Genomic DNA, 25473 nt, shown 5'->3' on the forward strand with positions numbered 1-25473 from the left:
ATTAGTTTAACCGCAGCAATTTTTTGTGTTTCGTGTAATTTAATGTTTTGACTGCTACAATCTCAATTTCTTTTATCTCTGGCCCTTCAAGTTCAGTTTTTATACAGGTTTGAAAAACATGACCCTTTAAAGGTATTTTATATAGAAAGAAGAAGGAAAATGCGTATATTTAATAGTTTTCAGTGCATTTTGGTTTCATTGATATCCGTAGAGGTCTGCATAATTAATAATTTTACTAGTATGCGCGTTAGCTTTCTAATATAAGCTTAAAATATATATGTCGCGGGGCTCGTGTTTCCATGGTAACGCATTTTTTCTCATTTTTAAACAACTAGGTATGAAAACAGTTTTTTTCGACGGCTTCAGTGCCATTCTGTTAATGACCAACATGGAATATTTGGGTAATATTATTAGCAAAACACCAAGCACTTTACATGTTACCCTATTTTTCTTAAAGTTTGAAGTAACCATGGCAACAGGGATGTTTAAAATAGCTTATATCTTGCTTTTCATCATAATTTCTTACAAAAAAATATTAAATAAGATAATCTTTCTTGTTAATGTAGCTTTAAAACATTTTAATTCTAACGTAAGTAATATTTTCGTGTTATTTGCATTTATTTAAACAAATTTCACAGCTTAAAATACTTACAGCAGTACCCCTCGTCTGACATTTTTTATGGAAAAATCGTTCTGCATGCTGCTATTATTATTATGGATATTGTTAAAATGAAAATAAAATGCCGAAACTGTGTTCCTTAAATAGACCAGTGTCAACGCTTTTGAATTTTACATTTAGATATATAGGTCACGGGCTTCGTTTCCATAGTAACATCAATTTAATTCAAGAAACCACAATTTTCTAGTGAAATTTGAACAATTTTAGAACTTAGTTTTAATATATGAGTAACAAAGTATCAATGGAAACTGAAAAATGGGTATTACAAATCAAACTGTCCAATTTTTATTTGAAAATGGCCGTATTAAGTAACCTTTCACCCAGCTATATTCCCAATAACATTGGTTACCATCATCCATTTTCTTACATTCCGCATAACATTTCAATAAAACTATATAAAAGAAGCAAAATATTGATTATTATTCAGAGCGAAAGACACATAAAATATATTTCAGTAAATAATGGCTGTTTAAAAATAGTTCAAATAAAGAAAATGCAGAGAATTACGTACTTTCAAAATAAAAGCTATTAATTTTGCGCGGTAACTGACACGTAACGTCATGACGTCAATGACGTCATTTTAAAGCAACAATGTTTTGAAGCGTTTCTGCGGCAATTTATCAATTATTTCTGCATTATTTAACCATTAAGCATCAGATCGGAGACAGGTTCATGATTTCTTTACTGAAGAATGTATATACAAACACATTTGGTTTGTCGTAAACGTCGTCGTAAATCATCACGTTAGCTTCCGGTTGGGCATGCGCACATACAAATATGAAGGTAACCTACCTCCTTAAGTAATAGTAGTCCGTCGCACTCGTACCGTTAGGGTTAGGATTAGGGTTCTATCAGCAAATTTATTTTTACTACGCCTACACACGAAATTCTTTGGACACTTTCCGTGAAAATTCTCTTTGGATTTTTAACGCGATATCCTTTTAAGTTGTTAATATAATCAAAATCATGGAAGATGCTTAAATAAGACTTATGGACAAGCTATGTAAGTCTGTTTTGTGTTTAAGTATATTTATGCTTACATACAGTCGCCACCGCGTAACCCTTATCCGTAGGCGACTCATTATAGGCTGTTACTAATGTTAGCGGGAGGATCGTGCGCAGTACAGAAGGTGCTTCAATTCAAGAAGCTTTCCCCGAGTTCTTTAGCACCAAACACGAGACTCTTATTCCAATGTTAATAAGTTTTAATTGGAGGAGCGGGGCTCTTATAATACTCACGACCCCTAGAGCCATTGCATCCGCTCTCAAAAGTCAAGTTAATACACTACAGAACACTTTATTTCCCAATTACGAACCATCTCTGGTACAATATTGACTTGTACAATGTACAATTAGACATAAGTATGAAATTTAAGATTAAATTCTGATCAATGAAGACATTTAAATCAACAACATTTTTGAATGTAAAAAAATATACTGGCATAGCTAGCTATAAATAATCAAGTAGTTTTTACAATACAATTATTAATATTTATATAGATCTATCATAAATTACTAATTACATAAATAAAGTATAATTAGCAAACAGATTTTTTTGTGTGAGTGAGTGTGTTGGTCATGTGCGCGTGTGCTGGGACAAGGCGTTTTGTTGGGGAGGCTGCCTTTTTATAACGTGGCTTTTCTTGATGGATATTTATCCTTTTATAACTATATAAAGTTAACCATTTCCTATATCACCTGGTTAAAAATTGCGTTTGTAAATACCATTTTTTATAGTAAAAGATAAAATAAAAAAGGAAGAAAATACCTCATACGTTTACGAAATGACGAAAAGGAGACAATTGACCGAATTTTACCAAGTGTAGGACAAAATGACTCATTCCTGGAGACGAAATTACCAAAACGGGGACAATCGACTGGTGTATGAGTTGACTTAATTGCTATTGGCCGTCTGTACGATAGGAATTTAGTTTAAGAGAAATGAAAAATACCGAAGCTTCCAAATTCCTGATTTATTCTTCATTGAATTCTTTGCGAGCAATTGCAAATGCCTTGCCAACCTGAGAACAATAAAAAACAAAAAGGTTTATAAATGCAAGATATATTGAATGAAAATACTATGGTTTACATCTTGAACTCAAGAAACCTGTGGAAATAATCTATTTAAAAGGTCATTTGCTAAATAAAGAATTTACCAGTGTGTAAATGACGTCATAAACACAAAAATGGCTGCCTCCATAATCAGCCAATTTCTTAAATTTCAAACTGCCATATCTTTTTCAGTAATGGTTCGATTTTAAAAATTCTTTCAGCGTTATGGAAGATTTGACGATGACGGGTGTTGCACATTTCATTACTTCTCAAGAACGGACTCAATCAAACCGAGTCTGATATTATTCTTCTTGGTTGTATTCTTTGCTTCCAAAGGATCTTTTTACAGATTTTATTATTTCATATAAAGTGTCGGGCATTTCTTGCCCTTTAAATCATATTAAAATTTGTCCAATATTTTTTATGATTGTTTAGTTATGTAGACCAATACTAGATCGTTGTGCAGCCTACACAGGCTGGTCAGTTTACAGTCTGTCTTCGGTGTTGTTACATTTTTCTGATCCTTTGGGATCATGGGGTCTGTTCAATAGATGTGTAATAGAGTTCCGCTTAAGCCGGTGCAAGGGGGCGTGAGAGGTGTTGCACATTTCATTGCCTGTCATGAACAGACTCGATCAAACCGAGTCTGCTATTATTCTGCTTTGTTTCATTTTATGCTTCCAAAGGATATTTCAATAGATGTGTAATAGAGTTTTGCTTAGGGCTGGTAGAGGGGTGGTGGTGGGGGGAGGTGTTGCACATTTCATTGCAATCAAACGGAGTCTGCTATTATTCTGCTTTGTTGCATTCTATGCTTCCGAAGGATCTACTTACAGATTTTATTGTATAGTAACACCTTCCACTGCACGTTTATTGTCTTAAACTTGACTGCTTCGTTATCTGATATTCCAGGTTTTACTTCAACATTGTTGACCAGAGCACAGGTATAGGAAAATTTTCTCGGGGGTATATTCCGTCAGCTTGTGTGATCGAGCAGCTGGCTGCAGAATGCCGAGTTTACAACAGAATTATTATTACATAAGTTCTGGAATGAAAAGATATTGACTAAAAAGACTCAAAGCCGTTTGCGCATGTATATATGTATTGTTTCTTCCTCGGGTAACCAAGGAAATACTTGATAAGTTCTTTGGTTTGTAACTACAGATCTACCGTACACGAACATTGTCAGAAAGTTGATTTTACCATCGTCTTGTTGATGAAATGTTCAATTATTTTACAGCGAAACGAATTTGTTTATTGGCTAAGAAGACTAGCGTATATAAAGACAGGGTAATAAAAGGCATAGATCTTGGCAGTTGGCCAAGGAACTTCTGTGTTTATTAGCACAGTTGAGGGCTTATAAATTTCACAGTATGGTTCCAATAAACATGGGTCATTGTTTATTTGAAAGTCAGTCTACCTTATAACTGCATCAATAAGTGAGAAGAGGAAATAGGGTATTTTATTTTCAAACGTTTTAAAAATAAATATGTGATAACTTTAAAAATTAGATCTATTTTGGGCATTTCTTTATTTAAAATTGATCTTACGATTATATTTATATACAATACAAAATAAATTCGTTGTTTAAAAGAATCATACTCAAGAATGTATTACAAATTTCTCCATGTTTTGAAAGGAAAGGAAGTTCGTATTTTTTCAAGTTCTGTCTGGAGAAGTGAAAAATGTGACATTCACTCATCTAAAGTTTTATTTTACTAGATAGATAGAAAAATAGAAAAAGTATTCCTCAGTATACTGTGTATACTGTATACACAGTATACTGTGTACTATGTATAGATGAAACACAATAATTTAATTTTATCCTGCCACATTATATACCAATAATGATGGTTGCACGTATAAGAGAAAATGACTTTCCCATTCTTTTTGTATTGTATATAAATATAATCGTAGGATCACTTTTGCAGGTACGACCTTTTTCATTATTAAGATAATTAATTCAGCAGATAATGTTTGTCAATACAAAGATATTATTCAGTTTCACTATACCTGTGTTTTATCATTATTACTATTGTTATCATAAATTTTATTACTATCATTATTATTATTATTAATAATAATAATAATAATAATAATAACAACAATAACAATAATATTAATTTTACATTTACTTATGGAAAATAAATTTCTTTCAACTCCGCTGCACACATCTTCATGGTCTAGTGTTACATAATCGGTGATAAGCAGCAGGTAAATCGGGAGTTGTTTATTGAATTGGGGATGGGGGTGAGGGTGGGGGCACTTAATAACATAGTAGTCTTAGCAATACAGATAATATGTAGTATAAACACGTGGAAGAGTCTAACTTATATAGTAGTGGATCTAGGCCTTTAAGGTAACTTGACACGGACAACCAAGATGGCGTCATGAAATTTGGGTTGGTCACATTTATTTACTCGTATAGACGATATGCTATTAACAAAACGCGATAACTGTGGCCTTTATTTACTAATACCGGATCAACCCATAACAATGAAATAGGGAATCAGGTGGAAACATTACATGACAAATATCTTATATCACAAAACCGATGCAAGTTGCGGCGTGGTCTAGTGGTTAACACGTATGATTTGTAAGCTTACGGTGCTGGTTCGAATATGGGACGAGCTACTTTTTTTAATTTTTTAACATGTTTTTACCTGGAAAAGAATGCAGGTAAAACTATTTGTATCATGATTTTCTTGTGCACTTATACTAAGTACATATTAATATTTTTCAGAAGATCTCATATTAGAATCGATGTTAAATCTATTAACATTGCAAAATGAATAGAGAAAACTCTTGTAAGAATGAAAGCAAAAATAAATACAAAAGATAATATAAAAAAAGACCTGCAAAAATAGAATTAGTAAAATCATTTTTGAAAAGAAGGACTCGAACCTACACCATACAAACATAAAAAGAATAGAAATCCAACACACTATCCACTTGACTACAAATCTGTTATGGAATGACGCATCGTGTCTAGAGTAAAGAATACTACAATATACAAATGAACACCACTTATCGGAAAATACACCTGCTTTACCTGTTTTTGGATTTTACCAGGTACCGTTAAAATAAAATTATCGCGATCCATTAATACTACAGAGGTCTAAAGATGCATTTTAAGCATTAATACACACATATACAATTGTAAAAATGCATTTAATTTATAAAATTATAAAATTAAATGTTCTGAAACTCATTATGAAAACTATTCATTGTTTGTGCACATTTTGCAGAAAAGTTATATATCCAGACTGAATATAATTTATATCCTCATATCTTTGAATATGTCCTTTAGATGCTCCACCTATGAACAAAAGAATTTATGTAATGAGTTTTATGCTATTTGCTCTGGAATTTCGTTGGTAAATTATAAATTTCTATATTTGACACCCTAAAAAGTTGAAACCTGCCTGCTGTATGAGGGTCATTAAAAAGTTCCAAGTACATGTAAGTATTTTTGTTCTTATTTCTGAGACTTTACATCCTCACATAATTAGAGTTTTGAGTGCTGTGTTCATTTCTTAGTAATTCTACATTGTTTGTATTTTAATTTAATAAAACGTTTACAATCTTTTCAATCTGTGTCCTAGTTCAAATGTGTTTGCTACTGTTTGAATAACCCTCAATTTCAAAACTTCACTGACTTGCATGGAAATTTCATGGAAAGTGTGGGTCTTAGGCCATACTAAATTAATGTATGTTTCATGTAATTGAAAAGTATATTTTCTTGATTTTTCTGTTGCCTTCAAAACAATATAGAGCCAGTTTGATGAGGATTTCTGCATTTGAACATGCAAAGATCATTAAACACAATGTAATATATCCAAAATCGGTTATGTTTGGGTTCACTTTCTGTTCATAGGACTGGGTGAGTTATACGATAAACATATTTTTGGAATTGCATAGCCCCTTGTTACTGAATTTATTTTAAACAAAATATTGAAATTTGAAATGTATATAGGAAATTACAGAGCAAATAGCATAAAACTCAGAGGATAAGTTCTTTTGTTGATAGGTGGAGCACCTGAAGGACATATTCAAAGATATGAGGATATAAATTATTTTCAGTTTGGATACATAACTTTTTCGCAAAATGTGCACAAAAATTGACTAGTTTTCATGATGAGTTTCAGAATATTTGATTTTATAATTTTATAAATTAAATGCATGTTTACAATTGTATATGTGTGTATTAAATCATTAAAATTCATCTTTAGACCTCTGTAGCAGCATATCGTCTATATGAGTAAATAATGTGACCAACCCCAATTTAGTGACGCCATCTTGGTTGTCCACGTCAAGTTACCTTAAGGCATCGCCACAGTCACAACTCAGTATCAGTTCATATTTTCAGGCCGAGTATTTTTCTCTTGAAAATTGCACTAAAGCTTTAACAGCTGGTCAAATTATCATCAATATAAGAAGCATATGATGATTTATAGTACATATGCCGCTTGTAAAATATTTGAGTCTCGTTTAGACAGAAAATTTACCCCAAAATATTGAAATTTTATGTGCAGTAGAACTCCAATATAAAATATATTACAAAGACAAAATTTAGTTAATTTCATAGTACAATATGTATACTACAAACTCCTACGGATTTTTGTCGAAATTGTTCCTGGTTATTGCATTAGAAACAAAAAGACAACCCCATGTAAATTTAATTTAAAATGTTGTTTGTACATGCATTACTGACCACAGGTAGCCAGGTAAACCTATACATAATCCTATAATATTACCTGTTTATATACATGTAAATTATGTGTGAACAGATAACACAAATTGGATAAATTGATGGTGTTGGGACTTTTTTGTATAATTCAGTAATCAGGTAAAATTTCAAAATAATTTCTGAAGACTTTATTCTTCACGGTCTGCTTTACAATTGGCTGTAATTATCTTTGAAATGTATTGAATATATATCGAGTTTGACTGCAGATAAAATTGCAAAATTTTGTCATAAAAAATATCGAATAAAGGCATAATACAGGTAGTGAAATGCACATCCTTCTACTTGCATATGTTCACATAGATATTTAAAACATAATTATGACAAATTTATTGACTTTATAGTTACCACTTAGTCATCTTTTATTTTTATGAAAATTTGCATGTAAAATTTTGAGTCAAATGGCTGCCACTGTAGGCGATGCCTTAAGGATGATTAGGTACGACCGGTTGTATGCGCCTCAGAATTAGACCATATTGATCACTATAATAATATCATACAGTTACCTGAATCAGTTGGGCACCAGAATTGGTGTATTTCGTTTAAGCATGCTCCTTGTTTGAACAGGGAGTCGTATGACATAATAAGTTTTTGCACTGGTTGTGTAAACTTATTAAATACATCACAGCTGTCAAACTTTGCAAAATGTGATTTTAAATAAAAAGTAATGATGATTTAAAATACCCATGTGTAAATGTTCATGAATTTCTTATTACTTTTTTCCACTGTTACAAAATCTCCTCCACTTCCCACACTTTTTAACCATTTGAAACAATATTTTGTATGATGTAGTTTCAAGATCTGCCGAAACTATAAATATATGGTAAAATAATATGCATTACCCAGAATTAGCATACAGGGTATTCCCAAAATTTCATCTTTTTATATATTTTTGTTGTAAAAAGTACTGTTTTACCTCCATTTGTTTCACATGTGAATGTAAATAAATCTTGTTTTTTTTTCTGCCAGAAATGGAAAGATTGCAGTTAAATAGTTGCATCTCATTTGTATTCACTCAATTTGGAGAATGTTACCATAAAGGATGTCACCATCATCCACCTTTTATACTGCTGCTTGCAAATGGAGGCTAGACTGCATGGTGGTTTTTACTGCGATTGCTATGGTTAACCTTACTTGATACAAATATTACAAATCCCAGTAAATATATTCATTTTCATGATAAGAAAGTATTGCTTTTATGATAACTTTAATGTTTTGGACATACTTTTCCATTTTAATATCACTTAATCATATGACCTACGAGTACACTGATTCAGGTGATGGCATTTAGACATACCGCTTATAGGGGTCATGTTATTAAAATGGCTCTGATTTTAAATTGAAAGCTAGTTTTAAAAAAATTGGATCTCTTGAGGATGCACAAGTAAATGATGTATCAAAATAAGTTTATTTTGATATATTTAACCCAAGTTTAGACAAATGCATAGGAGATGAATCCTTATCCCCACCAATACTGGTAACTCCAGGCTAGAATATATATAGTGCAATTTTCCGCTAACTAGTTATAGTAAAAGGCCCTTTTCATGTCTATTAAATAAATATTTGATTGTAAAGAGGATTGCCATGGATTCTATGTGATTCTAGAATACAAATCCGTGTCGAAACTGCTGGGTAAAATGAAAGTGAAAGTAGGTATTTCCTAATGTCTGTCTATTTCGTAACATGCCTCAGTCACGTGACTTTAAATAGTTCTTCACCCAACCGTCAGTATTTTTGATAGCCTATCACTGTATATTAAGATAGCCTTTCAGGACATGGTTAGTCTTGTGAGAAGCGAATCAGTGAAATGTTGATTAAAAGATGTTATACATTGTTAATTTAACATTGAAAATGATAGCGGAGAGTACCGGATAACATTGACGTCATCTTAATTTCTAGGTCATTTCAAAACGAGGTGAAATTGTACATGAAAATATCTAGGTCATTGAACATGCGCAGATAAGATTTAGAAAATGGCGGAAGCCGAAGAACTGAAGGTATGACAACATTAAAAATATTTGAACTTTTCTTTTATCAGGAAGCTGCAGTGTCAACGGAGGTGATAGAAAATTGAGAACAATTGTTTGAATTCTTTATTTGTTTTATAAAATTCTTGGACAATACATTAGAAAATGTAAAATTGATTTTCGTCGCGTCTAAACATTAGCGACGCGTCGAAGAAATTACAACGCGTCTTAATTGTATTGAAATGCGTATTTATTATTTTATGATATGTAACACTTTTTGGGACATTTTTATTGCATATTTGTATTTAAATATATGAAATACGTGCCAATAAATTTAGTTCTATTCCGAATATTTGTTTGAAATGTAAAAATGCCGGTGTCACTTGTTTCCGCGATCTTGCAGAAATGATGAGAGAACACGAGATTCATGAGAATAATGCAATAGAATTCATAGTATATATTGTAAAATAGCTAAGTTACTTATATAAACAATTAGATCTACATGGAAATGTGGCATGTTTATTTTTTGTTATGTAACACAATATGGTAACATTGGATATGGAGAGTTGTGGAAACAGTTTGGACAATATTCAAATCCAAAGAAATACAGGCCATACAAAAATCTGGTTGGTCAGCCCATCCAGTGCTATCTTCCAGAAAAACTTGTAGCATCTGGACATTAATTAATTTTACATCTAGAGCTTTTTGCATCTTTGCTCCACTTGTCCGGTTGTCGTAAATTAAAAATGCAACCAACTTTTAATAAAATAATTCATAGTTGAATTTAACACCATCTAAATACAAACTCTGTGCCAAATCAAATGGTGTTGTAAATTTCTTTTGTAATTTGTTGTGTAATTATACCACTTGGCACATTTATGTCAAATTTGCTGTACATTTGTTGCATTTAAACCCATAAGGCCAGAGTTTTTTAATTTTTTGTTACTCCGATTTTGGGCAGAAAAATAAAACAACAGATGATAAGTGATCACTTCAAATGTGTTGCCTGAAAGGGTTTTAACAGTACTTTAATATGCATTTAACATTTAATATAAAGAAAATTACCATTCAGTATTTAACTTTTTATTAAATTATTATCATGAACATAAAATTGATGATTTCAAAAAGTAACAAAATCGCTCTTAGAGCATGGATACTATTTGCCCGCGGTCATAACATCTCCACAAGTATTAAATTGATGATTGAATAGGAAACCATCCGTCATTTTCAATGGTCTGATCGGCTGGTTTCATTTTTTTCGTGTACATACTTTTATTTTTAATTCTCAAACTTTTCTGACCAAGATTTTTATTTTATATATTTATTTATTTGTTGGGTTTTACCTCACACTGACACAATTTTATAGGTCATATGGTGACTTTCCAGCTTAAATGGTGCAGGAAGACCCCAGGTACCCCTCCGGGCATTATCTCAGGCAAGAACGGGCACTTTGGTAGAACCACCTACCTTCCTTCAGCCAGCTGAATATCTTCCTCACATGATGACCTGAGTGGGGCTCGAACCCACAGCCATTGGGGCAAGTGATTCGAAGTCGGGCCACTCTATATTTTATATTCATTGGTCAGAAAACGACTGCTTAGGAGAAAGCATAAGTAGCCCTGAAGGGGGTTTGAATGCAATGGAATATAGATAAATACCTCCTATCTGGCAGCTTGTCATATGTCTTCATAAGCATATCAAAGGTTTTTTCCCCCCTTCATAATAGGGGCCTTCAACAGGCCCCTTCCCTCAGAAATTTTTTTTTCAATCATGCAGTTTTCCCCAAAAATTGACTTTACATGAGGTTTTTATTCCCCTTTGCCCAAATACCGAGCTATTTTTTCCCCAAATCACAGGTCTGGGTCCCTTCCCCTCCTGGTAACAAAAACCCCCAAAAGCTGAAATGGATGACTCCTCTGTTTGGCAGCACTTTGTTGCTCCTTGGGTCACCTCAATATACCTCATCCCCATGTCATATATAACTCCCAAAGGCATGTCAAATTCACATTCAATGTAGCCATTGTTATTTACGTCGGGTGAATCTTCAAATGTTTTTCTAGCATTTTGTTATCTAAATTTTGCCAAAGTTTTTCTAGCTATTGTACCATCTTCTTGGCCTTTACAGAACTTGTTTTTCATTGTTTTATTGTCTATATACTGCATCCCAAATCAAAGATTCTGTTTTTCCATTGCGCATAAATGGTTCAAAGACAATCTTAAATTTCAGACAATCTTTTGTTTACGTACAGGAGATGCTTACATTTGAGCGGAAATCACGCCTATATGGCACTGACGGCTAATGCGCTGATGAATATCGATGTTGTCTTTGTCAGAACTCAGCAAAACATCAGTCGTCGGCCGAAAATAGTTTTGAAATTAAAAAAAAATATTTTTTTTAGAAAATGACGGAAAATTGGGTTGGCGGGTCTGCGTAATGAAAAATCAACGAACTCTGACCTAAACATGATTGCAATTGTGGAAGAACATTTTAAATAAGTTTATCCTTTGTTAATTTTTGTAAATTTTCTTTAAGTATTGTAGTTTGATTTGAGCAAAAATAAACCCCAGTAAAATATGTTATGTGTTGATTATTTACAGAACAGATGATTTGATAAACAAAAAGCATGTATTTTTTAGCTCGCCTGAACACGAAGTGCTCAAAGGTGAGCTTTTGTGATCGTCCTGTGTCCGTCGTCAGTCGTCTGGCGTCAACAATTTGACTGTTAACACTCTAGAGGTCACAATTTTGGCCCAATCTTTATGAAACTTGGTCAGAATGTTACCCTCAATAAAATCTTGGACGAGTTCAATATTGGGTCATCTGGGCAAAAACTAGGTCACCAGGTCATATCAAAGGAAAAGAGTGTTACCCTCAATAAAATCTTGGATGAGTTCGATATTGGGTCATCTAGGGTCAAAAGCTAGGTCACCAGGTCAAATCAAAGGAAAAGCTTGTTAACACTCTAGAGGTCACAATTTTGGCCCAATCTTAATGAGACTTGGTCAGAAAGTTACTCTCAATAAAATCTTGGACAAGTTCGATATTGGGTCATCTGGGGTCAAAAACTAGGTCACCAGGTCAAATCAAAGGAAAAGCTTGTTAACTCCCTAGAGTTCACAATTTTGACCCGATCTTAATGAAACTTGGTCAGAATGTTGCCCTCAATAAAATCTTGGATGAGTTTGATATTGGGTCATCTGGGGTCAAAAACTAGGTCACCAGATCAAATCAAAGGAAAAGCTTGTTAACACTCTAGAGGTCACAATTTTGGCCCAATCTTGATGAACTTAGTCAGAATGTTACCTTCAATGAAATCTTGGATGAATTTGATATTGGGTCATCTGGGGTCAAAAACTAGGTCACTAGGTCAAGTCAAAGGAAAAGCTTGTTAACACTGTAATGGCCACATTTATGACCATACCTTAATGAAACTTTGTCAGAATGTTAATCTTGATGATGTATAGGTCAAGTTCAAATCTGGGTCAGGTCGGGTCAAAAACTTGGTCACTAGGTCAAATCAAAGGAAAAGCTTGTTAACACTCTAGAGGCCACATTTATGACTATATCTTTATGAAACTTAATCTGAATAATCAGGATGTTGATCTTGATGAGTTTTAGGTCAAGTTTGAATCTGGGTCATGTGAGGTCAAAACCTAGGTCACCAGGTCAAATCAAAGGAAAAGCTAGATAACACTTTAGATGCTACATCTATGACCATATGTTAATAAAACTTGGTCAGAATGTTGATCTTGATGATCTTTAGGTCAGTAGGTCAGGTGAGCGATACAGGGCCTTCATGGCCCTCTTGTCTTAATTATTGAGACCTTTTTAGTGTTAAGTGCATACTCCATATATAAAACTATATTAAAATGCAGTTCCCGCACTGGGCTTAAAAAGTTTGAGTCATTTTTGTGTGGTAAGCATGGGGTGCAGGAGCCTGAAGGGGTTTCCGAATCTTTTTGAACATTTTGTATTATCCATTAGTAGAATTTGTAAATGGTAATAGTCTACTGTAACTATATTATATAGGTACCTGTAATATATATGATTGAGTTGATATTTATAGTACTTTTTACTGTCTCACCTAATCAGTGACCAAGCAAAGGCAGCCCATTTTTATTAGCTCACCTGAGCCCGAAGTGCTCAAGGTGAGCTTTTGTGATCGCCCTGTGTCCATCGTCAACAATTTGACTGTTAACACTCTAAGAGGTCACAATTTTGGCCAAATCTTAATGAAACTTGGTCAGAATGTTACCCTCATAAAAATCTTGGACAAGTTCGATATTGGGTCATCTCGGGTTAAAAACTAGGTCACCAGGTCAAATCAAAGGAAAAGCTTGTTAACACTCTAGAAGTCACAATTTTGGCCCAATCTTAATGAAACTTGATCAGAGTGTTATCCTCAATAAAGTCTTGGAGGAGTTCGATATTGGGTCATCTGGGTTCAAAAACTAGGTCACCAGGTCAAATCAAAGGAAAAATTTGTTAACACTGTAGAGGCCACATTTAAGACTGTATCTTCATGAAACTTGGTCAGAATGTTACTCATGATGATCTCAAAGTCCAGTTTGAATCTGGGTCATGTAGGTTCAAAAACTAGGTCACCAGGTCAAATCAAAGGAAAAGCTAGTTAACACTTTGGAGGCCACATTTATGACCATATCTTAATGAAACTTGGTCAGAATGTTGATCTTGATTATCTATAGGTCTTGTTCAAATCTGGGTCAGGTGGGGTTAAAAACTAGGTCACCGGGTCAAATCAAAGGAAAAGCTAGTTAACACTCTAGAGGCCAGATTTATGACTGTATCTTCATGAAACTTAGAGTGTTAATCTTGATGATCTTTAGGTCAAATTGGAATCTTGGTCATGTGGGGTCAAAAACTAGGTCACCGGGTCAAATCAAAGGAAAAGCTTGTTAACACTCTAGAGGCCACATTTATGACTGTATCTTCATGAAACTTAGTCAAAATGTTAATCTTGATGATCTTAAGGTCAGGTTCGAATCTGGGTCATATGGGCTCAAAAACTAGGTCACCAGGTCAAATCAAAGGAAAAGTTAGTTAACACTTTAGAGGCCACATTTATGACCATATCTTAATGAAACTATCTATGATCTTTAGGTCAATAGGTCAGGTGAGCGATACAGGGCCTTCATGGCTCTCTTGTTATGAATACAATGTACAAAAAGTACATTTCATTTTCTAAAATTGGCTAAGGAAAAGAAAAAGTATGAAGCTCCCAGTGCAATTAGCGCAAAGTTAATCAGGAAAACCTATAAAACCATTTTTGACAGCAGCAGTGACAGCACATTGAAAAAACAGGTTCCCTTGATCCTACTAGATCTATTATCAGTATCCATGCAAAGAAAAAGTTGTCCGACAGATTTAGTCCAGTTTCTGATGTAGGTGTCAAAAATATGCAGTGAATTTCAATTAAGTTATTTTCGTCACACAAGCAGGTTTGAAAATGTTTTATAAAGAGTGGAATTTTTAAAAACAGGAGTAAAATCATAAAACCGCCTCTATAGCCTAGTGGTAGAGCATTCGCTTTGAGTGCAGGAGATTGTGGGTTCGATCCCCGGCCGTGTCAAACCAAAGACGTGAAAAATGGTACCAGTAGCTCCCTTGCATGATGCTCAGCATTAAAAGGGAAACTGACTTCTCTCATACCCTCGATGCGATGGATTCCATCAGGAATGAGGTGTTGAGAGTGATTAATATAAGTTGTAGAACTTGCTTCAAAATCGACCTAAAATAAATTATGTATAAACTAAAATCATGTGGCTTTTATGAAAATATTTGAGGTAATATATTATTTTAGACAAAAAATACAAAATCAAGAATGGACTGTCATTTGTCATTAATGCTCATAACTGAACATATTCTTTTTTAATTTCAAGCAAATGGTATTAAGTTTCCGGAGAGCGGAACTTGTTGAGTTGCTGGGCTTTGTGGGAATGAACAAAGTTGGTGTTAAAGCAACCTTGCTACAGCGGGCAGTGACGTTGATAAACTCATCCAGAGGCTGTTCTGTGCCAGTTCAAATAAAAATTAGAGAACTTTATAGGTAAATATATTACGTTTGAAAATTCAGATCCCTGCTAGAAACGATAGTGTATATTTGCTTTCAGAAAATGGTGATGAGCTTCCGTGTGTCTGAACTTCAGGTTTTGGCAAGCTATGCCGGTTGGAGTAAATATGGAAGAAAAGTTGATCTTTTACAGCGAGCACTCTATCAAATAGAGAGACAACTTTCTCCAAGAATCCATCAAAAAATTAGGGAACTCTATCGGTAAATACTTTTGATGCGGCAACCTCTACACAGAATTCCACCTGTAAAAAACCTCTGTCAGTGTTTCATAGTGGGATCTAAACAGTGGTTTATTTATATATTAAAAAGTGTCACTTCATTAATTATGGAATGTGACCTTTTGTAATTTTACATGTAGATTCTTTGTCAGTGCGGAAGCATTATTTTCAAACCTTGGCAGGGATTTATTGCTTTTATAAGGAAGCTCTGTGTAAGAGATTGTTTATATGACTTAGGCTTTTTGATTTGTGTTCAGTTTTTGTTCCTTTACAACTAGAGCTAAACATTTCTCATAATGTTAGAACTTGAGAGTGAAATGGTTCCAGTTGATTTATACATAGAACTTTATTTCTTGTTAAAAGACCAAGTAGTCAACCAAGATAAATTTCATAAAATTGTTTTGATACTACCTTATAAACAAAGTAGAAAAAAAGACAATGGTACCAACTACCGAAAGAAATGTTTTTTTTCTTTCTTTTGAAGCCTAGCAATGAAAAAGGGATGCTTCATTGCTTGCAGAAATGTTTTGCTTTGGTGGTATAGTTAAATTGTTTACTTTGTTTTCGTTTGTATCGTTTTAAGTTACTTTGGAAAGAACCAGATATTTCCTATCTTTAATCTCCGCAAAATCTTACAATTTCTTTTTCTTTTCCGTTGTACAGGCAGATACACAACCCCTATGCTGTCGAGCCTCCGCGGTCGCGCAATGTGCCACGAGGTCAACAGCAGGTCACAGATCCCAGGTAATAAACTGATACAAATCTCTTCTTTTTTTGCCAATTTTGACAAATGGAATTAATTCTGTCAAGAGTTTTGCTTTCGGCTTGATTTAAAGCTTCTTGTTTTAATATTTCCTGTTTTATGTTATATTTTAATTTGACCAAATCACTTCATATGTTATTAATTGGATCTGGTAGATATTTACATATTTGATAAAGATTTAAAAAAAAAAAGAGAGAAGCAGATGTTTCTTATTCATTGAAGGTCATATTAAATTTTGCCTCCAGTAATTAGAGCTTAATTCAGAACAAAAGTCTGTATCATATTTTCTATAGTTATAAAACATTCAGTGATAAACGTTGTAAAAGGTAAATTTATGCAGAAACTTGCAACACCAGGTTGAGTCAGCCTTTAAAAATGTTTGTTTCCTGTACTTACGTTAAGAATTAAATGAATTATTCATCTCATTATATGAAAGGGGCAGCCTCCATTCTTCATCTCATTATATTAAAGGGGCAGCCTACATGTGAACATCAATATCCCAGTATTTTTAAAGTCAATAACAGTATTGTGTAAATATCAAAAATTGTTAATCAGTCGTACATCATTTATTTTGCTATAAAATGAGTATGGTATAAGGTCCATTTCATCCCTTCTATTTCATCTAACAATTCTGTTGTGCAAAGAATACTCTTTAGAGCTTTTCTATTTTACAGGTAACTAAAGTACTTTTAAAATAAATACAGATCTGATGTACTTTCTAGGATTCACAGAATCACTTTAGTAAATGGCTTATTATTTTCAGTTACAGACTTTCGAAGCACTTGCTTTGTTGTGAAATATTTAACATCCCTAGACAAGGCTTGTCCCATTAAATATGTTCTGTTTTTAGCATTTTCTGCAACCACCAAGTATTTGTCTAGTAGAGGCATACACTTGATTATTCAGGATATATTGAAGAACTGTATAATTGTTTACAATGATCAATTTCTCTGTTATTTAGTTATACACACTTTCTGTGCTTTGAGTCATTAGGTTATAAAAATATAAAGATATAGTATATAAGAAAAAGAACGCTTCATGATAAATGTTAAAACAAGGGTTAATGTTGGCTGTGCTGACTGATGCATTGCAAGGTGGATCTGATATGACCTTAAAATGAAGAAGAAAATTTGCCTTTAAGGACTAGCTTTAAATGGTTGCAAATTACTTTGTTTTTTTATCATTTTTTTAGACAATTAGAGCAGCTGTAAGTAAAAATCCAATTTATTACATGTACTTAGTATGGGAAATATTTGGAAATGAGTCGTCCTAGCACAGTATCTGGGGTATATGCTATGATTTTTAATGCCCCCTGGAGAAAGGGATTGGAGAGAGGGGCATTACGTAGTTGCCGCCTTGTTAATATAACTATTTAAAATGTGTATAAGATTTGCTACAGATCACTTTGTTTTGGATGTGAAACTTGTGTCAGATTTTGAAATCTATTGAATAATTATTAACTTAGCAAATACCCCAGACTGTCTGTCTTCCCTGTATTGGTATATCAAGTCATTTTCTGTAGAGCTTGAACCTTAATTTTGTATCTATTTTTGCGGTGCTTGTTTACAATATGCATGAACACAACTGCTACACATTTAAAGTAGTCTCGCTACTCGATCCAAGTTTCAGTTGTATGTTCTATATGAGCCGCACCATGAGAAAACCAACATAGTGCATTTGCGACCAGCATGGATCAAGACCAGCCTGCGCATCAACGCAGTCTGGTCAGGATCCATGCTGTGTGCTTTCAGAGCCTATTGTAGTGTTTCCTGCAGGCCTTTTTAACATGGCGCAGCGCCATGCCCCGTTTGAAGTGCCGCCAAGGTGCCCTTCAAGCTGCCCGTTTGCGCCATGTGCCCTTTTATTTTATCAGGCTTTTGGGATTTTTTTTGAAAAGTGCCCTTTCAAAAACCAGCCTGGATAGCCAATGTCCGCGGGGCATGTTCCGTGTATTGTACCCTCAATTAGCGGTTTGATCAACAGGTCGACACGTGGGTGCATCAACCGTGAATGACCCCGATTAAGAACTGACAGGATTATGCAATCAATTATGTTTATGATTTTTTAATTGGAAACAGTAGATGAAAATTTGTTTTTTTTAGCACGTCGTCGGAGAAGCTACATTTAGCCTTTTTACGGAAGAGATGATTGAAAACGGTCAGTTAACACATGATTAAAGGATAATTATTTTAAAAGGTTGTAATCAATTAAAATGTAGATTGATTGTCGCCATTTTTGATGCGCTCATTAGGCCTTTAAAAATAAATGTTGAAAAGTTTGCCTTTGGCGATCGCCGACCAACCCATGAAAAATGACCAGACTCAAAATGTTTTACATCAAGTTTTATCTACAAGATAATTTTATTCCTTCACGGGTATCATTTATAAAAATAATACAAGATAAACATTTAAGCTTCAGGGAAAGATACCAAATTCATTAAAATCGACAAATGTCTTGTTTAATAATTACGAAGTTTGTACTTTCAAAAGCACATTTATGACGCGCCGACGCAGAAGTCGCCACCATCTTGAAAATTTGAAAAAAAGTACATCGGTATGAAAATAAACCGATAACCTAGCGATTAGTTATAAAACCTGATCGAGATTTAAATGAATAAACTAAAAAATGCAAGGCCCTAGTTTTGTTTTAGTAAATAATTTTGTCAAAATAATTTTATATGGCTGAAATTTAAGTTGAAAGTGCACGGCCGCATTCAAGCAAGCCAAAATTTTGAATTATTATTCGCAATGAACCCTAGGTATTCACATGTTGTTTATTTTACTTAATACTGTATGATTAGATAGAAAAAAACCAGATTCTTAGTCAATCATTGATTCAAAAAATAGTGTATGTAGGCTGATCACTACCAAATAGAATTTTAAGCCTCTGCCGGTCTAGTCACAAGTAGTCCCCAAAAATAAATTAGTACTAATCTTTTTTCCTTTCCTAGTGCATTTTCTCGGCAGCAACGTGTTACTTTTACACTACCGCGTTTCAGTATGTATCACTTTGCTTCTAATGAAATTTGGCATGTTCCTATCGCATGCTAGATAAAAAAGGCGGCGTAGAAAATTTTTGTCACAAAAGAGAAATTGAAAGAAGCGAAAATTAGTAAATTCAGCGGGTTGTATTTAACGAAAATGTATTTTTCTTATATAAAATTTAACACCCTTTTATTTTTGTTTTTCTAAAGTAGCGATCTAGTTCTTTATGGGAATATAAGTGTCTGAAAATTGATATGCTAGAAAATGTCCGAAACACTGTTTGAAGTGGATGGATTTTATTTGAAATAAAGAACAGCTGGATTTAGTGGTGTTCAGCCTGTATCGCGAAACTTGATAAAAATAGTGGCAGACGATCTAATCTAGCAAATTTACAGCATGTACTTTTTTCGTTGCATTTTTACTTTCTTTTCGTATGCCCAAAACAAAAGAAAAATGTAACTTTCCATGTGATTTTGTCTTCTAATTCTTACTGACAACGAAGAACAATGGGTTTTTAAACAGCGATATAGGTACACCCGCCATTGATTACATGTAGATTTGACGAACTGCCTATGCTCTTAACGTAATTCAATGGTTGAAATGGTATGTGATGATTGACAAAATAAAGTTGGGCATTGATAGTTGTTCAATAAAACTTGTGCTTATTAAATTATCACCAGATATCTGTCTCATAGTGTTGTATCCAGAGAGTTATAAGATATCGCAACTTTTTACATCCTGGATACACACTATGTCTCTGAAAATGCAGCCAGCACTTCATGTTGGTAACAAAATAAAAATGTTTGAAAGTATGGTAAACATTATCTAAGGAATAATACAAATATCTACCCCATATCTGAGATATGAAAAATTCTCAAATGCAATGTGAAAATAGTATGTAAAATGGTTGTCTGTTAAAATGATGCCAGCAAGCGTACTTGGACGAATGCCCTTTCAGTGCCAAACCGCGCATTAAAAGTGCTCTTTTTCAACGGAAGCACCATGCCCCTTTTAGAGTCTGCAGGAAACACTATATTGCAATTAGAGAAACCGTTAACAAACAGCATGGATCCTGACTGCACGGATGCACAGGCTGGTCTGAATCCATGCTGGTCGTAAACGCACTATGTTTGTTTTCTCATGGTGCAGCTCATATAATTCCCATTCACATGGATCTTTTCAGTTTACAACTTTACCTAACCATCTATGGACTCCACCATTCCTCTTTGTAACAATTTTAAGGCTTGTGTTGAAATAGACTGCTGAATATAAAATTGTCTTGCCTTACTAAACTTGAAAACAACTGAAAATCTTTCCATTAACAGGCCTCGATCTTAACCTACTTTTGCTGGTAGCCAGCAGGGCTACCAACTTGTGAAATCAAGTAGCCCGACCAGGTTTCTGGTAGTCCCGTTTTGGAAAAGAGAAAAATATATTAAAGTCTTCGCCTTAATTTTTTTTCTGCACGTCCTTTTGGGCAAGTTAGTTAAGAAAACAACTTGCCTGAAAACATTTTTAATTGCCCGAATTCATTTTGTTTATAAATACAATGTATTTTAATTTATGCTTGATTCAAATTCAGTTATTTAAATGGTAGGCCCAAATAACCTACCCAAAATGGGCAGGCTAAGCCAACGTAAGTGGATAACCCCTGTTGGGAATATTAAAGTAACTAGCAGACAGAAATTATGGGAGAAAACTGTAGAAAAAAGTGAGGGCCTATACCAGTGTCTAGTTATATGCCAGGCGTGGGGTTCAAATTTGCATACCCTTCTAAAAATTACTTTTTTAGCCAGGGCCTTTAAAATATAGTGTAGCTGTTCAAATTTAACTGCAATAATGGATCAGCCTGATTAGCCCCCCCCCCCCCCCCCCCCCCCCCCAAAAAAAAAATGTTGTGTTTCTGGTGGCATGGCCAAAAAAAAGTAGGGTCGGTAGGTCGGTATTTTTTTTAAGCATTATTATCAAGTAAATGTAGCCTATTATCACAGTCCGGCGCGACGTGGACACAATAATCATCAACCCACCCGTGTTTAAAGCGAAAAAAAACCATTAACAATCATCGGTAATTATTTGTTGCTATACAAGTAAGTGGCCTTGTTTTCATCATCAATTAAAACCCCACTCAAAGAGCTAAAAGAAGTGTGTCGGTATCATGGCATCTGAAGTGGAGATCAAAGCGGTTTAGTTGCCCGAGATTGTCATGGCATTACGTCATGTTTTCGCGCCATGTGGCACATCACTGTCTGATCGTACGGCCTAGATTCTTTAAATTGCTGAGAAGAAATCAATAAAAAAGTATCTTCTTATTTTTAGCTCACCTGTCACAAAGTGACAAGGTGAGCTTTTGTGATCGCGCGGTGTCCGTCGTCCGTCGTCCGTCCGTGCGTCCGTAAACTTTTGCTTGTGACCACTCTAGAGGTCACATTTTTCATGGGATCTTTATGAAAGTTGGTCAGAATGTTCATCTTGATGATATCTAGGTCAAGTTCGAAACTGGGTCACGTGCCATCAAAAACTAGGTCAGTAGGTCTAAAAATAGAAAAACCTTGTGATCTCTCTAGAGGCCATATATTTCACAAGATCTTCATGAAAATTGGTCAGAATGTTCACCTTGATGATACCTAGGTCAAGTTCGAAACTGGGTCACGTGGGGTCAAAAACTAGGTCAGTAGGTCTAAAAATAGAAAAACCTTGTGACCTCTCTAGAGGCCATATTTTTCATGAGATCTTCATGAGTATTGGTCAGAATGTTTATCTTGATGATATCTAGGTCAAGTTCGAAACTGGGTCACGTAGGGTCAAAAACTAGGTCATTAGGTCTAAAAATAGAAAAACCTTGTGACCTCTCTAGAGGCCATATTTTTCAATGCATCTTCATGAAAATTGGTCAGAATGTTCACCTTGATGATATCTAGGTCAAGTTCGAAACTGGGTCACGTGCCATCAAAAACTAGGTCAGTAGATCTAAAAATAGAAAAACCTTGTGACCTCTCTAGAGGCCATATTTTTCATGAGATCTTCATGAATATTGGTCAGAGTGTTCACCTTGGTGATATCTAGGTCAAGTTCAAACTGGGTCATGTGGGGTCAAAAACTAGGTCAGTAGATCTAAAAATAGAAAAACCTTGTGACCTCTCTAGCGGCCATATTTCTCAATGGATCTTCATGAAAATTGGTCAGTGTGTTCACCTTGATGATATCTAGGTCAAGTTCGAAACTGGGTCATGTGCGGTCAAAAACTAGGTCAGTAGGTCTAAAAATAGAAAAACCTTGTGACCTCTCTAGAGGCGATATTTTTCAATGGATCTTCATGAAAATTGGTCAGAATGTTTACCTTGAAGATATCTAGGTCAAATTTGAAACTGGGTCACGTGGGGTTAAAAACTAGGTCAGTAGATTTAAAAATAGAAAAACCTTATGACCTCTCTAGAGGCCATATTTTTCATGAGATCTTCATGAATATTGGTCAGAATGTTCATCTTGATGATATCTAAGTCAGATTCGAAACTGGGTCACGTGGATCAAAACTAGGTCAGTAGGTCTAAAAATAGAAAAAACCTTGTGACCTCTCTAGAGGCCATATTTCTCAATGGATCTTCATGAAAATTGGTGAGAATGTTCAGCTTGATGATATCTAGGTCAGGTTCGTAACTGGGTCATGTGCGGTCAAAAACTAGGTCAGTAGGTCGAAGAATAGAAAAACTTGTGACCTCTCTAGAGGCCATATTTTTCACGAGATCTTCATGAAAATTGGTGAGAATGTTCACCTTGATGATATCTAGGTCAAGTTTAAAAGTGGGTCACGTGCCTTCAAAAACTAGGTCATTAGGTCAAATAATAGAAAAACCTTGTGACCTCTCTAGAGGCCATATTTTTCAATGGATCTTCATGAAAATTGGTCAGAATTTTTAAACTTGATGATATCTAGGTCACATGTGCTCAAAAACTAGGTCACTATGTCAAATAATAGAAATAACGATGTCATACTCAGTTGAACACTGGGTCATGTGGAGATAGGTGAGCGATTCAGGACCATCATGGTCCTCTTGTTTTTAAAAGCGAATGTGCAATATCCCGTATAAACTGACAGGTAAATGTGTCAAACGAAAATAGTAGATATCCTACCTCTGAGGCCTATTTGCCCTCAAGGAACATTATTGTTTGAAAAGAATATCTGACACAGTGTCGAGTCAAAAAAGACATGTACAAAGATTCATTTACTTACTAAACTTATTAAAAACCACAGCGACATCATACTGTTTTATTTTAAAACAATCATTGTTTTTATTTACGTTCAGGAGGTCCCGTAGGCCTAAACTATTCATCCGCAGTTGCAGAAATCTGTTTGCCAAAAATTGTTTTACACGATGTATTTAAATTGCTGCCCCTTTTTCATTATTTAAGATTTTTATGCCCCCGAAGGGAGGCATATAGTTTTTGAACCGTCTGTCTGTCTGTCGGTCTGTCAGTCTGTCGGTCTGTCCGCAATTTTCGTGTCCGGTCCATATCTTTGTCATCGATGGATGGATTTTCAAATAACTTGACATGAATGTGTACCACAGTAAGATGATGTGCAGTGCGCAAGACCCAGGTCCGTAGCTCAAAGGTCAAGGTCACACTTAGACGTTAAAGGATAGTGCATTGATGGGCGTGTCCGGTCCATATCTTTGTCATCGATGGATGGATTTTCAAATAACTTGGCATGAATGTGTACCACAGTAAGACGACTTGCAGTGCGCAAGACCCAGGTCTGTAGCTCAAAGGTCAAGGTCACACTTAGATGTTAAAGGATAGTGCATTGATGGGCATATCCGGTCCATATCTTTGTCATCGATGGATGGATTTTCAAATAATTTGGCCTGAGTGTGTACCACAGTAAGACGATGTGCAGTGCGCAAGACGTGCAGTGCACAAGACGACGTGTCACACGCAAGACCCAGGTCCGTAGCTCAAAGGTCAAGGTCACACTTAGACGTTAAAGATCATTTTTCATGGTAGTGCATTGATGGGCATGTCCGGTCCATATCTTTGTCATTCATGCATGGATTTTAAAATAACTGTGCATGAATGTGTGACACAGTAAGACGATGTGTTGCGCGCAAGACCCAGCTCCATAGGTCAAAGGTCCTAAACTCTAACATCGGCCATAACTATTCATTCAAAGTGCCATCGGGGGCATGTGTCATCCTACGGAGACAGCTCTTGTTATGCCCCCGAAGGGAGGCATATAGTTTTTGAACCATCTGTCGGTCCGTCGGTCTGTCAGTCTGTCCGCAATTTTCGTGTCCAGTCCATATCTTTGTCATCGATGGATGGATTTTCAAATAACTTGGCATGAATGTGTACCACAGTAAGACGACGTGTCGCGCGCAAGACCCAGGTCCGTAGCTTAAAGGTCAAGGTCACACTTAGACATTAAAGGATAGTGCATTGATGGGCGTGTCCGGTCCATATCTTTGTCATCGATGGATGGATTTTCAAATAACTTGGCATGAATGTGTACCACAGTAAGACGACGTGTCGCGCGCAAGACCCAGGTCCGTAGCTCAAAGGTCAAGGTCACACTTAGACATTAAAGGATAGTGCATTGATGGACGTGTCCGGTCCATATCTTTGTCATCGATGGATGGATTTTCAAATAACTTTGCATGAATGTGTACCACAGTAAGACGACGTGTCACGCGCAAGACCCAGGTCCGTAGCTCAAAGGTCAAGGTCACACTTAGACGTTAAAAGTCATTTTTCATGATAGTGCATTGATGGGCGTGTCCGGTCCATATCTTTGTCATTCATGCATGGATTTTAAAATAACTACGCATGAATGTGTGACACAGTAAGACGACGTGTTGCGCGCAAGACCCAGCTCCGTAGGTCAAAGGTTCTAAACTCTAACATCGGCCATAACTATTTATTCAAAGTGCCATCGGGGGCATGTGTCATCCTATGGAGACAGCTCTTGTTTAATTCT

The 25473-nt window shown here is 35.1% G+C and overlaps 1 protein-coding gene across 17 annotated transcripts in view; it reads left to right on the forward strand.

Moving 5' to 3' along the window:
• Positions 1-9100: 9100 nt before the first annotated feature.
• LOC123565325 (E3 SUMO-protein ligase PIAS2-like) overlaps positions 9101-25473 on the forward strand; it is a 67031-nt gene continuing 50658 nt past the window's right edge. For 7 of the 17 annotated variants that reach the window (XM_053550033.1, XM_053550044.1, XM_053550049.1 and 4 more), the window contains exons 1-4: positions 9317-9475; positions 15347-15513; positions 16419-16499; positions 17711-17725. In XM_053550033.1, the coding sequence (XP_053406008.1) occupies positions 9452-9475; positions 15347-15513; positions 16419-16499; positions 17711-17725 (287 nt within the window). In that variant the 5' untranslated portion in view covers positions 9317-9451. Of the gene's footprint in view, positions 9128-9316; positions 9476-15346; positions 15514-15577; positions 15739-16418; positions 16500-17710; positions 17726-25473 lie in introns of those variants that run through there. The other 10 variants (XM_053550038.1, XM_053550042.1, XM_053550045.1 and 7 more) reach the window with 4 other exon arrangements.

The sequence above is a fragment of the Mercenaria mercenaria genome, chromosome 8 (assembly GCF_021730395.1).
Source record: "Mercenaria mercenaria strain notata chromosome 8, MADL_Memer_1, whole genome shotgun sequence".
Lineage (NCBI taxonomy): Eukaryota > Metazoa > Mollusca > Bivalvia > Venerida > Veneridae > Mercenaria > Mercenaria mercenaria.